Source organism: Sus scrofa, chromosome 11 (assembly GCF_000003025.6).
Source record: "Sus scrofa isolate TJ Tabasco breed Duroc chromosome 11, Sscrofa11.1, whole genome shotgun sequence".
NCBI classification, from domain to species: domain Eukaryota; kingdom Metazoa; phylum Chordata; class Mammalia; order Artiodactyla; family Suidae; genus Sus; species Sus scrofa.
In genome coordinates this window covers 8,615,390-8,628,991 of record NC_010453.5, presented here as the reverse complement: position 1 = coordinate 8,628,991, position 13,602 = coordinate 8,615,390, and the positions used below count along the sequence as shown (strand labels likewise).

Genomic DNA, 13,602 nt, shown 5'->3' with positions numbered 1-13,602 from the left:
TAAAATCGCATGTGTGGAGTGCTTAGAACCGTTTTTGGCAAAGAATAAGTGCTTGATGCCTGCTGATAGCCCTATTCTTCTTTTTCACAGGGTGGAAGTTAGAGCATTACTATTTGTTCTTCCAAGTTCACTCAACTGTTTGCTTCTGATTTCCTCCAAACCTCAGGCTCGATTTCCTCCTGACTTGCAAGAGTCTAGAGCAGAGAAGCAGGAAAAAACAGGGACGAGGAGTCAAGAGAGCCTTTTCCTAATAGGCTCTGTGACCTCCGATGAGTCACTTGACCTCTCTCAGTCCTTCGTTTCCGGTCACATGCTGAGAACACTGGGTACACCACGTCATAAATGGTGTTGAAGCAAGACATAACATAAAATAAAAGCTGCGTGGGAAAACGCTTGCAGAACCATTCTTAAAAGCCTATACGTATTAAGATATCCTTTTGGACTCTTGGTCTGTGAGCCCTTCAGAAGAAGGAGGTGGCTACTGAAAGGCAATTAGAAGCCCCTCGGGGCCAAAAGCTTCTCCATTACCTGGGCGATGAACTGGATGATTTTCACGAAGATGTTCAGGGGCATATCCCTTGGCACCACACCACGGGACCCTTTGGGGAAAAGTGTTGTGATGATGGTTATAAGACGGCTGAAAGATAAGGGGGGAAAAAAGAGAAAACAAGCAAGATTGGCTGAGCTCCAGTACTTTAAGGGAAAATGACAGATGCTTCCTCTTATCTAAGTATCGGGGAGACTACAGAGAAAGAAAACAAACCACGTCATCCCTTTGCTATTAGCATAATTACTCTGTGAAAGGGTTTTCTGAACAACCAAGGGCAGTTGGCAAATTATAGCCATTTCCTTTATTAAAGCAGAGAAGGGAGCCCTGCCAGGGAACTGAGCTGTCGTGGTAGAAGCTGGAATTGCTGAGCCCAGGTCCAAGGAAGGCCTGAAAATGTCCTTAGGACTCAGATCTTTTAAAAGCTGTAGCTTTGAAGAGCTTCGATTTTGGTTAGTCGAGGTTGCTGACAAACAAAACCCCGCCTCGTTGGCTGAGAGACTTGGTTATGACCATTAACTCAATGATGGGCTTACCACTAACCCAAGCAGCTCCTTACCTCTGAGTCGCCGTGTTGCTTTCACATTTAATTCGAATCATGTAAACCCAAAGTAATCTGTACAGAGACTCCAGTGCCACTCGCGCCATCTTGGGGTCTTTATTCTACAACAGAAACCAAGATGTAAGATCAGGGATTAAATGGTATTGTACAAAGATGATCCTTTTTGGAAGGCCTGGACATGCAGGGTCCCAGGTGGGTGGCAGGGGGCCTATGAGGTGCACTGCACCATCTGGGACTTACTGAGTGTCTGCCTCCTGGTGCCCACCAGGTGAATAATCTACAAGGAGGGATCCAAAGGGCTGAGAGGGTGCCAGAGAGTAGTTCTGGGCAAGGCATATCTTTGTCTCCTTCCTAAGGTGAATACTTGAATTTGCCTTTTCCTCCAGCCCCAGGGACCCTCTAACCCCCAGAGGAGAACCAATCTGTTCTTTCCACTGTTGATTATGCCCTTGCAAACATGGTTATCACTTTGATTCCCCAAACGCCTCACTACCCCCTCTCCCCTCCCCCCATCTAATTACCCTCCAACACCTACTGAGACTGATGTACAGCAGGCCCTGAGCTAGAACTGGAACTTGGAGATACAAGTTAATTCTTTCCCTAAGATGTTCCCATTCTAGGGTAGGGAGGAGAAGGTTGGGAAAAGACAATGAATTGTCCATGCAAAGACACAATGAAAAACTGGTAGGGGCAGGAGCTAGAAGATGGAAAGGGGGCAACCTACAGCAAACTCGAGGATGGGCTCAGGGGAGGTTTCGGGGAAGGCTGGGGTCTGGGGCAGACGAAAATTCCGACGAACTCAAGGCCATTCAATTGCTCAAGTGTTCATTCAACAAACATCTGAGCGGCTGCACGGGGCCAGGTGCTATGCTAGACCCTAGAAACCAAAATGGCTCTAACAATAGGCTGGGGCGGGGGAGGAGTTTCATCAGCTTCCCTCCTTCCTTTATCTACAAAATACGTTATTCACTGGGCATCTTCTCCTTTGCCACCTCGTCTGGAACAGTCCAGGCTTCGGGCTTGTCCCCTGGGTTGCCTCGGTCACCTCCTAAACACTCTCCCTCTGTGGATCCCTCCCTGTGTCCCACCTTACAGTCTTTATAATCCTTTCTATGTAAAAACTATAGATTGGGACCCCTCCTGCACTGTTGGGTGGGAATGTAAATTGGTACAACCACTGTGGAAAACTGTATGGAGGTTCCTCAGAAAACTATATTCAGAACAACCATACGATCCATCAGTCCTACTCCTGGGCATATATTTGGACAAAACTGTAATTCAAAATGACACATGCACTTGAATGTTCATAGCAGCAATATTCACAATAGCTAAGACATAGAAACAACCTAAATGTCCATCCACAGATGAATGGATAAAGAAAGAATCTGTGGTGCATATACACAATAGAATACTACTCAGCCATAAAAAAGAATGAAATGATGCCATTTGCAGCAACATGGTTGCACCTAGAGATTCTCACACTAAGTGAAGTAAATTAGAAAGAGAAAGACAAATACCGTATGATATCACTCATACATGGAATCTAAAACATGGCACACGTGAACCTACCTGCAAAACAGAAACAGACTCACAGACATAGAGAACAGATGCGTGGTTGCCAAAAGGGAGGGGGAGGACGTGGGATGAACTGGGAGTTTGGGATTAAGAGATGTAAGCTATTATTTTAGAACAGATAGGCAATGAGGTCCTACTGTGTGGCACAGGGAACTATATCCAATCTCTTGGGATAGAACATAATGGAAAATAATACTTAAAAAAAAGAATACATATTGAGTCACTTTACAGCAGAAATTGGCCCAACTTTACTCCAATAAAAAATTAAAAAATAAAAATCACAGATCTGGTGGTTTTCCCGATGCCTATGCGATCAAGTTAACATTTCTTGGCACGGCACTCTTGACCAGATAGTACCTGGCTCCAACCTACCTGAAGAGAATGCCTCCCGTGCTGTTTTTCTCCCACAAGCTCCCCAAATGCCAGCGAGGTCGTCCGTGTTCCTTCCATTTCCTTTTCAATCAGGTGAACCCCATTCTTGCATCGTCTACTTCTAGGCTCCCTCCCCGTGCAGGCTTCTCCGTTCCTCCCCAACAACCCGCATGCCATCCCATTAAAGCGAATTATTTCCTGCTGAGGGTCCCCAGACCCCGACCCTCACACAAACACACAGCCTTTCAACTCTTTACACACGCTCTTGTTTAGACATCAGCTCCCACAGGCACGGTGGGTTCTCTGAAAGGGAGGGGAATTAGCTACCCCGACACCTATCAGAATTCCTGCCACTCCTCTGCTGGGGATCAATACATGCTGGCTAAACAGTCTTTAAATGTCACTCGGAACCTCCTTCTAGGTCTTCTGCTTTGATGTGACTTCTCTCTCCTATTCCTTTACCAACAATGTCGCTGTTTCAGCTGTTCTATTCTTAGTGTAGATAACGTGGGTACTGGTATTTGAAGAATTCATAACTATTTAGATAGTTTACCTTTAAAGCACTTATTGAATAAAGATGAGTCATGTAAACACTACGGAAAAGACTATAGGGAGTAGTTTTTTAAATTTAGGAAAGAGATTTCTTAGGTCTATATAGGATTTTTTTTTTTTTTTTTTTGGTAGGGCCACACTCAGGGCATATGAAAGTTCCCAGGCTGGGGTCAAAGTGGCACTGTACTGCCGGTCTATGCCACAGCCACTGCAATGCCAGATTTGAGCCGCATCTGTGACCTACACCACAGCTTGTGGCAATGCTGGATGCTTAACCCACTGAGCAAGGCCAGGGATCGAACCCACATCCCCGTGGATACTAGTCAGGCTCTTAATCTGCTGAGCCGCAGTGGGGACTCCATGTCTATGTAGTTTTAAAATAACTTTTTAGTAGTGTGACCGCTATTATAAAATCCTAAATTCCTATACGCGTTTTGGCCACATTCTGGATTTTTAAAATTCTATTATATGTCTCTTCAGGTAATTAAATAAATAAAAAGACAAATCATCATTTTAATTTTTGAGGCTTTACTGTGTTTTACTCTCTGGTAAGGCTTCCTTCCACCAGCCACTGCTTTTGTTTTCTTTTCTATTTTTAGGTTTTTCTCAGATATTCATGTACATTTATTTGTTCAAATAAACTTTATAACTCCTTTTCTAGCTCCAGAGGAAAAAAGCCCCAATTTTTTAGAAGCATACTTTTATACATAAAGGATTCTTTTTTTTGTCTCTTAGTAAAACAAGTGATACACCTTATAATTTGTTGAATGGTTTGGTTACATAAAGGAACTTTAAGTAAACTACTAAACTATTAAAGTTGCATTTAAAATAGTGCACTGTTTTTAAACATTCAGGAATTCTAATTATCCTTCCTCCCACCACTCCGGATCAGCCAATGTCTATGATGTGCTTACATAATGGTTAAAAGCAGGCTCTAGACACCTGCTGCCTGGGTTTAAAGCTACCCATGCTCTGCAATTTATCAGCAGTGTGGCCAACCTCAGGGAACCTCTGTAATCTCTCTGGGCCTGATTTTCCCTGCCTGTGAAATGCAGCTACTACTCCTCCTTCCCTCCCAGGAGTATTCGAAGACTGAATGAGTTAGTGCACAGAGGAAACTTATTTGAGCCATGTCTGCAACCTACACCATAGCTCACGGCAATGCAGATCCCTAACCCATTGAGCAGGGCCAGGGATGGAACCTGTGTCCTCATGGATACTAGTCAGATTTGTTTCCACTGAGCCATGACGGAAACTCCCAGAGCAACTACTACTATGCACAAGGCGCAGATCCAGCAGCAAACCAAGCTGATGTGGTCTCTGATTTTCTCCAGTTTATAGAAATGAGGTTAATATTAAAGAAGGGTAACTACTTCTTGAAAATTAGCATTTGAAATAGCTAACACTGTATCATTTAAATGTGATATTTGCAAAGGGGATAACGGTTGTTTTAATGGTAACATTCATTTTAATGCATTAAGGCAACAACTATGGGATCCTTAATACTTAATGCTTCCCCTTACAAAATAAAGATATTATTCTTGCTATTATATAAAACATTGAGAAAAATACTCTTCTAACTTCATTGGGATTATTACACAAATATATATTAAGTGCTGAAGACAAGTTTCATCAAAAAAATGTATGGCAACCAACCTTTTTTTTTTTTTTTTTGAGATTCTTAACGCCAATCAAATGACCTTCCTTGTACCCCCTTCCCTGCCCCTCCTGAGTGCAAAATTCTGTTATCAGATCCTATTTGATTCTCTTCATAGCCGTTATCACTATCTGACATTTTTCTTCTCATCTATTTGTTTCCTTGTTTCTGTCCGTCTCCTCCACTAAATTACAAGCTCTTACGAGACCAGAGAATGTTACTATCTCACTCACCACTTATCCCCAGCACCTAGAGCAGTGGCTGGTACGTTACTGGTGAAGAGTCACAGGCCAACTGACTAAGTGAATGCACTCAAGTCCTAGCCCAAGTAGTGACAGAGATGAAAGGAGAATCACTTTTAATTCTGGGTTTCTAGCACGATAAAGCTAGGCTGACTAATGGCTAACCCTCAGATGATACACCTTCGGTATTGCTACCGGAGCAAGATTCTTAGAAAAACATAAATAATATTCACGAAAGCAGAGGAAGAGTTCAGGGCAGCCTGTGACATGGTCATGATAATCCATGATGATATATACAAGGGCCCTCCTGCTGGCCTGACTCATAAGAGATCTCTAATGAATGAGACCTGCTGTTGTTGTTTATATAATAAAGAGGTTTCTTAACTTTTGAGTTTTCTTTTTGGGCTTTTTCTTCGTTTTTAGAATCAAGACCTCACTGGTATATTATAGTCATTACTGTAAGGAAAAAGAAATTTAAAGATTCTCCGAATGACACCTATTTTCAAGGATAAGAAACTAGCACAGAACTATTATGAACACTTTATTTCTACGTTTTCAAAGAACTATTGATAAATGGGGATTCACGACAAAAAACTCTAAGTACTATTAAGTCGAGTTTTCAAAACATATTTTTCCTTTTTTCAGAATTAGATATATTATGATAGATATGAAGGGAATGTTTCATTTTTTTAAATCGCTTCCTATGTTCAGATTCTGACATCATAAAATACATAGAAGAAAAAAAGTTTTTTGGTCACCACTGACCAGGAGTTCCTGAAAGATGTCAAGGTCGTGGTGGGAAGTTGTTGTAAGTGTCTCACCACTTTATGAGGGTGGATGGTTACTACATGGTTGACTGAATTAACAAGTATAAATAAAATGTGTTGCCAACGCAGTCTGCTTCTGACCAGCTGATGCAGAGGATAAGCCCGGGCACTGATGTTAGAGGAGCATTGAATCTGAGAGCTTGTTTGCTTTGAAAGCAGAGTCTTCATGCTCACACATATTTCTCTGTGCTGCTTGTTGTCACTCTGCCACCCTGATGATTTGTCTCTGCATAGCACATCCAAGGTGACTACCAAATTCAACGTGCAGGGTTCAAACACTGGGTTCATTATACTAAGCTCGTGCAGGGGATGGGGGCGGGGGAGAAGCAGGAAGCGGGGTGCAGGGATGGTGAGCAGAGCAAAGGGCTGGACTGATGGTCTTTTATGAAATGACATGGTTGCCAAATTCCACAAAATACTGAAGCCATTCAAGACAAAGTATACTCCTGAAGCCACGTTAGTTTTTCCTCAGGTATTTCTTCCCTGCCAAGGACTCTTGGGAAGCTTGGAAGGTTTTCTGTCTCTTTATGACATTTTTAACTGATCCCATTGAATCTCGACTGGGATTAGTTCTAAATATGTGTGATACAATGTTGTTCCAACTGTAACTTATCCAAGATCTTCTTATATATCTTTTACTCTTGAGGAGGTGAATTTCAAAAATTTGTTGCTCATAAATTGCCTTTCTTTTGCCTGATAACCACCTCTTTCATGCTTAAAGGGGTACCAGACCTCCAGAAAGGACACAGGTGACTTTGTACTCCCAACTTTTACATCCCTGCCTGTCTGCAGCATCCCATCTGAAACTTTATTACATATCCCCAATGAAGTGCCAAGCTTCTCAAGAACAAGGACTCCAGATCTAGTTTTCATATAACCACCTTCCCCATCTTTCCCACTTCTGACACCTTCCCTCTTTCTCATCTTACTGCCTTTCCCTTTGAGAAATCCCAATCAATGCCTGACATGCCCACGCAGGGAAACTATCGGCGGGCAGCCCCTCTTCTCTTGAGGGCTGGGTGTTACCCTTTTGGTGAGGCTTTTGGGTGGGCTTTGACCAGAGCTTCGAACAATATTCTAACCTGAAAGCAATTCACTTCAGAGTAAGATTATGTGACTCTATTTCAAACATAACTTTGGACACAAAGAATTTTGGTCCTTTGGGCCACAACGGTAAACTGTCACATAAAACACTGTTTTAATTCTAACTAAAATTCGTCACAAACACATTTAGCACAGTATATACAGGAAAATGAACATTCTGAATTTTTGTTTTGAATAAAATGACCATTTCCTACACGTAAAATGTAGAAGAAAAAAAAAAACACGTTTACCTGGAACTAATAATTGCACATTAGTGACAATGGGCTGTGTGTTCGAGGTGTATGACAGATGGATAAATCCCTGAATAAAACATCTGAAAGCAGCCATTATATGCGAGTTGGTACCCTGAAAGGCATTTTGTTTTCCAGCATACTTAAAAGTTAATTCTATATCCACAGCCATTATATTTCCCTGCCAAACTGAAGAAAATAAACGATTCTAATCTTAGATTTCACAATCAGCTTTTAGAGCCAGTACATAGTTGGTGTTTAAAAAAGCTCCAGTGCACATTATTGTGTAATTATGGTAAATGCCAAAATAATATAATTAATCTTAACCACTCCACCAAATTAAAGTGTCTTAGAACAAAAAAGGTGAGGCAACATGTATAAGCACATAACAGGATTTTATAACTAAGTATATTTCAGAAGCTCCAGGAAAGCAAGGAATAACCTTGTACGAGGAAGTTAATACCTTTGAACACAACTGAGAACAACTGTAAAAACTATGTGCTCTTTGCACTTTTATTAGAAATGGTGTTCATTTAATTGCCTTTTGTCAACAGGTCCCTAAAACTTAAAGTATGTACCCCATGTTAAAATTGTCAAGCCGATTTTTTTTTTTTTGGGGGTCTTTTGTCTTTTTGTCTGTTGTTGTTGTTGCTTTTTCTTGGGCCGCTCCTGCGGCATATGGAGGTTCCCAGGCTAGGGGTCGAATCGGAACTGTAGCCACCGGCCTACGCCAGAGCCACAGCAACTCGGGATCCGAGCCGTGTCTGCAACCTACACCACAGCTCACGGCAACGCCGGATCGTTAACCCACTGAGCAAGGGCAGGGACCGAACCCGCAACCTCATGGTTCCTAGTCAGATTCGTTAACCACTGCGCCACGACGGGAACTCCTCAAGCCGATTTTAAAGCCAATCACTGCCGTTGTTTTACGCATAGGTCCTTGTTCAACTCTAGGTTCATGATTTGGTTTCTCACATCATCCGGCCCCGAACAGCCCCTGTGCAGTGAATGCTTATCACTAATTGACTCTCGTGTGGCCTGAGCAGAATACCTTCAAATAACCACAAGGAACAGGGACAGGAAATAAGTGTTTTCTGGTACTAGGTCAGTCCTTCCCCAGAATGGACCGTTTTTTCCCCCCAAATATTTTCCTAGCCTGGAAGGGGTTCAAGAAAGGATGGAGAAGGTTCAGGTGAGCTTCTGAAATCAATTCACATGCTTTTTGCCAGTGAAGTGTGGCCTCCCTTTTTTGAATCATTTCAATCAATTTCCTTATTAGAAAAGATTTTAGAAGCGTATCAATCAGCTATAGTTGAGTAAAAAAATAAAATGAAAAAATTTTTAAAAGACAAGATTCCCCTCATTTGATATAACTTCTTTTATCCCACGTCACCTACTAAAACTGACTGTTTAATAAAAAAAAATCTCCTATTAATATTTTGTCATTATTCCAATAGCACAGGTTCATTTCTTCTGCAAACATCAGGGGTGACGCTCAGAAGCCCACGCACTAGCCTCAGATGCATACATATTTTTATGAAAGACGTTTTTGAATTGACAAATACTAACTTTAAGGTTGGATAAGCAGTTGTTGAGGAAAACGTGCCACCTGTTCAGGAACAGCTGCTTCTGGCTGACGCAGAGCAGACAGGTCACCAGGGGGTACAAGGCCTGAGGAGAAAGAAGATGAGGTCACAGGATGATTTATGTTTCAGCCAACCAGGTAACACACACTCTCTGGAACCACTCCCATCCATCTCCCTCTGTGCTGCATGGGCCAGAATAAACAGGACGCTTGGCAACACACCAAGACCCAATGGGTGCCATGCAGAGGTGGGCATTTTGCAAATGCTTTCTTTCTTTTTTATGGCCACACCTGCGGCATATGGGAGTTCCCAGGCCAGGGATTGAATCTGAGCTGCAGCTGCAACCTATACTGGATCCTTTAATCCACTATGCTGGGCCAGGGATCAAACCCACACCTTTGCAGTGACCCGAGATGCTGCAGTTGGATTCTTAACCCACTGGGCCACAGCGGGAATTCATGCAAGTGCTTTCTAATGTTGACAAGGATGGAATAATCTAGATTTATGTACAGGGGAGAGTGAGTTTCATGAATCCCAAGTGGAAATCTGATTCACTGATTTAGTTTTCACTTACGAATTTTAGAAACAAACCCACTATCTTAGATCACTCTCAGTCCTCTGGAAAAAAAAAAATCAGCAAGGCACACTGATTTTAAAAATGTTACTGGCTTTTTCGCTCATAAACATCTACTGGTTTGTCCCTGACTTAGAGGTAGATGTACACATTTTCTTTTGCACGCAATCTTCCTGTAATTAAGGAAGATTCCTAAAAGAAATGTTATTGCATCGGTAAACTCTACCAAGACAAATTTAACCGCAGGAGGAATTTGCTTACGACCGAATAAACAGAGGTGCTACTGTGCTTTTCCTGCCTAACTGGGCAGGTTTCCCGCAGCCGCTGCAGAAGACAGAAAGCTAGCGGGCGGCCACCCAAACAATAGACATGCGGAACCCACCACCGTTTTGCTGAAGCGGATAGTACACCTCTTTACGGCTTCCCCCAACATTAGGGCCAGCGGAGGTTTCGACAAAAATATAATGGGCTCAATCATTAATCTGAATTGGTGAAAGTCTGTTGCCACCATGAGATGCAGTGCTTTACAATCCATTCTCCTAGTTTTTTAAAAAATTAACTTAGTTTTTTTTTTTTTTTTTTTTTTTTTGGCTTTTTGCCTTTTCTAGGGCCGCTCTTGTGGCATACGGAGGTTTCCAGGCTAGGGGTCTAATTGGAGCTGTAGCCACTGGCCTACGCCAGAGCCACAGCAACGCAGGATCCAAGCCGCGTCTGCAACCTACACCACAGCTCACAGCGACATGAGATCCTTAACCCACTGAGCAAGGGTAGGGATCGAACTCACAACCTCACGGTTCCTAGTCGGATTCGTTAACACTGCGCCACGAGGGGAACTCTAAAACTAACTTACTTTTGAACTGATATGGAATTATTGCTGCCAGTGAGTACACTTCTAATTCCAGCAGGTAATTGAAAAACAGAAATAAAGCAGTCACAATGACCACAGAATAGAGAGAAATGAGCCAATCTGTCACCACTGTCAGTCAAGTCCAGATAGTAGTGGGAATGTTCATACTTTAAAGAGGAGCATAAACGAGGCTAGTAACCAGCTTCCTCCATACAGACACAATTACAGCTGGAATACCATCTGCTGATTCATAAACCACAGCTTTATTTCCCACTGAGTCGAAAGGTTGTGGTGATTTAAAGGACTTTTCTATGTTGCTCTCCAGTTCAACGCATTCCCCCAAATTGTTTTCTCAGCCCTCCGAGAATCTTCCCTTTTAGCAACTGGGTCCCAACTCCTTTTCCTGCCTGGCTCCATTCTGAATCTGAATATTAGGATCGGAATTAGCCAGTGAAGATTCCTGGGAATTGAGAAGAGCAACTGTCATTATAATCTTTAGCCTTGAGAACTGAAAAAAATCCACAGACATTAAAATAAAAATGAAGTTAACCAATCCTGAAAATAAACAATAAACTCCTTAGGACGAAAAGGGTCTCTTGATATGAAATGGTCTCATCCCCTTATGTTACCATGATTCAGTCATAGTTAACAGTAGGTTAGTTAACAGCAGTTAACAAGTTAGCGGTTAACTTAGTCAACAGCAAGCTCCCAATTCTGAAATGCTACACTTTGGGAGGGAGCTGGAGGCAATTCTCCCATCTGCGAAACGCTTACGACTCTCAAATTTTAGTCTCTGCAGGTTTGTATTTTGCATTTTCTCATAGTTACTAACCAAGGAATGCTTCTTTCGAGAAGAGAGTTCCAGCGTGGTATCGTAAAGGCTTTCGACAAAGTTTCTGAGGCAGGGAACATTTACTTCATTTTTAACAGCCTGAAACAGAGATGCACGTCAATATTACATCAATGAAAGTGGGGATTCTCTAATCCAATTTGAAGAACCCCATAAAAATGAACCTCTAACTCACAGCAGCAACTGGGACAAGAATTTCAACAAAAAGCCCAGCCAAGGCATGCTTGATGTCTTTGTCTTTGACCTCGAGGAAGTAATGCGCGCACTCCTGGCAGGTGGAAAAAGAGTAAAGAGGGAGAGATTGAAATGTGCCCAGAAAACATATGTAAACAAATTTAAGGAAACAGATCTTACTGCAATCATGCCCATTCACATCGCATATTCCATCATGTATTCTTAAAAAATCACTGGATTCAACCATTTATATTTAAGCCTCCGATGACATTTTGCAAGGCTGGTTTGGTCTCATAACATCTGTCCCTAAGTCACTATGACGAAAGGACAAAGCCCCACAAGCAGCCAGCAGACGTTCATCTGCTGACCGACTGGGTGGTTCATCCATTCATTCATTTCCAACAGATTTCTACTGACCAGCTCCTGCGTGGGGGGCCCTGGGCCCTTGATTGATCCACCCGCACAGATCCCCAGAGAAGGCAAACATGGCAAAAGACACTGCATTTATTTTCAGCCCTGAGAGCCGAGGGTGCAGGGCTGTTTCCACGTTAACCCTGACATTCTAGGTGTTCATTATTCAGAGAGTTTCATGGCCACGTCTGGAACGCTTCCCCTGCCCACCTCGGACAAGGAAACTGTTCGAGTGGTGCCTCAAGCAAGGATGTCTCTGCCTGCGGATTCCTATCCACAAATGGGTGCTTTTGCTTGCCCAGGCAGGAATTTATCAGAAGAGTCGGCTGGTCCAGAATCCTGCCAGCCCCTTTGCCCTTTCTGGCCTTTGGGGTAGTAACTGACTGTGGGCTTCTTCAGGTACTGTTTTCATGGAAGAGTCCAGCTGCATGTATTTGTGACGACATGTTAACATCTGTAACAGCTGTTGCCGCTTACTTGCAGTCACAACCATTACTCAAGTCCCCAGTATATGTATGTGTGGCCTTTTGCCTACATTACTTTCCATACGTATATAAATACTGTCCCAAATTGTCATTCAAGTACACAGATGCACCATTTGTATGAGCGAGAGAGAAAAATAGTCAGCATTTACTGAGTGCTTATCACCTGCCAAGAATGCTCAGAACCACCTGCTATAGTTAGTTTTGTTGTTACCACCCTGCAGAGAAGGTAAGCGAGGCTGGGAGGGGTTAAGAGTGACTCGCCCAAGGTCACAGGGCTGTTAGTGCTGAAGCTTGCATTTAAACCCAAGAAGTTTAATACAGGACCTGTATTCTTTTTTGGGGGGGGGCTTTTTTAGGGGCACACCCTTGGCATGCGGAGGTTCCCAGGCTAGGGGTCCTATCGGAGCTACAGCTGCCGGCCTACCACAGCCACAGCAACCCAGGATCTGAGCCACATCTGAGACCTACACCACAGCTCATGGCAATGCCGATCTTTAACCCACTGATCGAGGGCAGGGATCGAACCTGCAACCTCATGGTTCCTAGTCGGGTTTGTTAATCACTGAGCCACGGAGGGAACTCCCTATATTCTTTTTTGTGTTTTAAACAGCTTTATTGGGATGGAGTTCACATACCATGCAATTCATCCATTTAAAGTGTATACCTCAGTATTTTTTAGTAAGTTCACAATTCTTCCACAATAATCAAATTTAAAACCTTTTCATTATTCTTGAAACGCTGTACCTGTTAGCAGTCATTCCCACACCCCTGTCCACACCTGCCTCCTCCAGCTTGGCACAACTCATTGACTTTCTGCCTCTATTGGATCTGCCTATCCTGGTCATTTGCTATTACGAATAATGCGGATATGAACATTTGCATTCAGGTTTTTGTGCGGACATATATATTTTCCTTTCTCTTGGATGTGTACCTAAGAATTGGAATTAGTGCATTATATAGCACTTGTAGATTTAAGCAGGTGAGGAACTGCCAAACTGTTTTCCAAA

At 42.8% G+C, this 13,602-nt stretch overlaps 1 protein-coding gene across 1 annotated transcript in view; it reads right to left on the bottom strand.

Moving 5' to 3' along the window:
- FRY (FRY microtubule binding protein) overlaps positions 1–13,602 on the bottom strand; it is a 246,576-nt gene that overhangs the window by 136,098 nt on the left and 96,876 nt on the right. Inside the window, 5 exon segments of the mRNA XM_021065177.1 lie at positions 529–637; positions 1,107–1,210; positions 9,238–9,339; positions 11,508–11,606; positions 11,701–11,793. Coding sequence (XP_020920836.1) covers positions 529–637; positions 1,107–1,210; positions 9,238–9,339; positions 11,508–11,606; positions 11,701–11,793 — 507 coding nt within the window.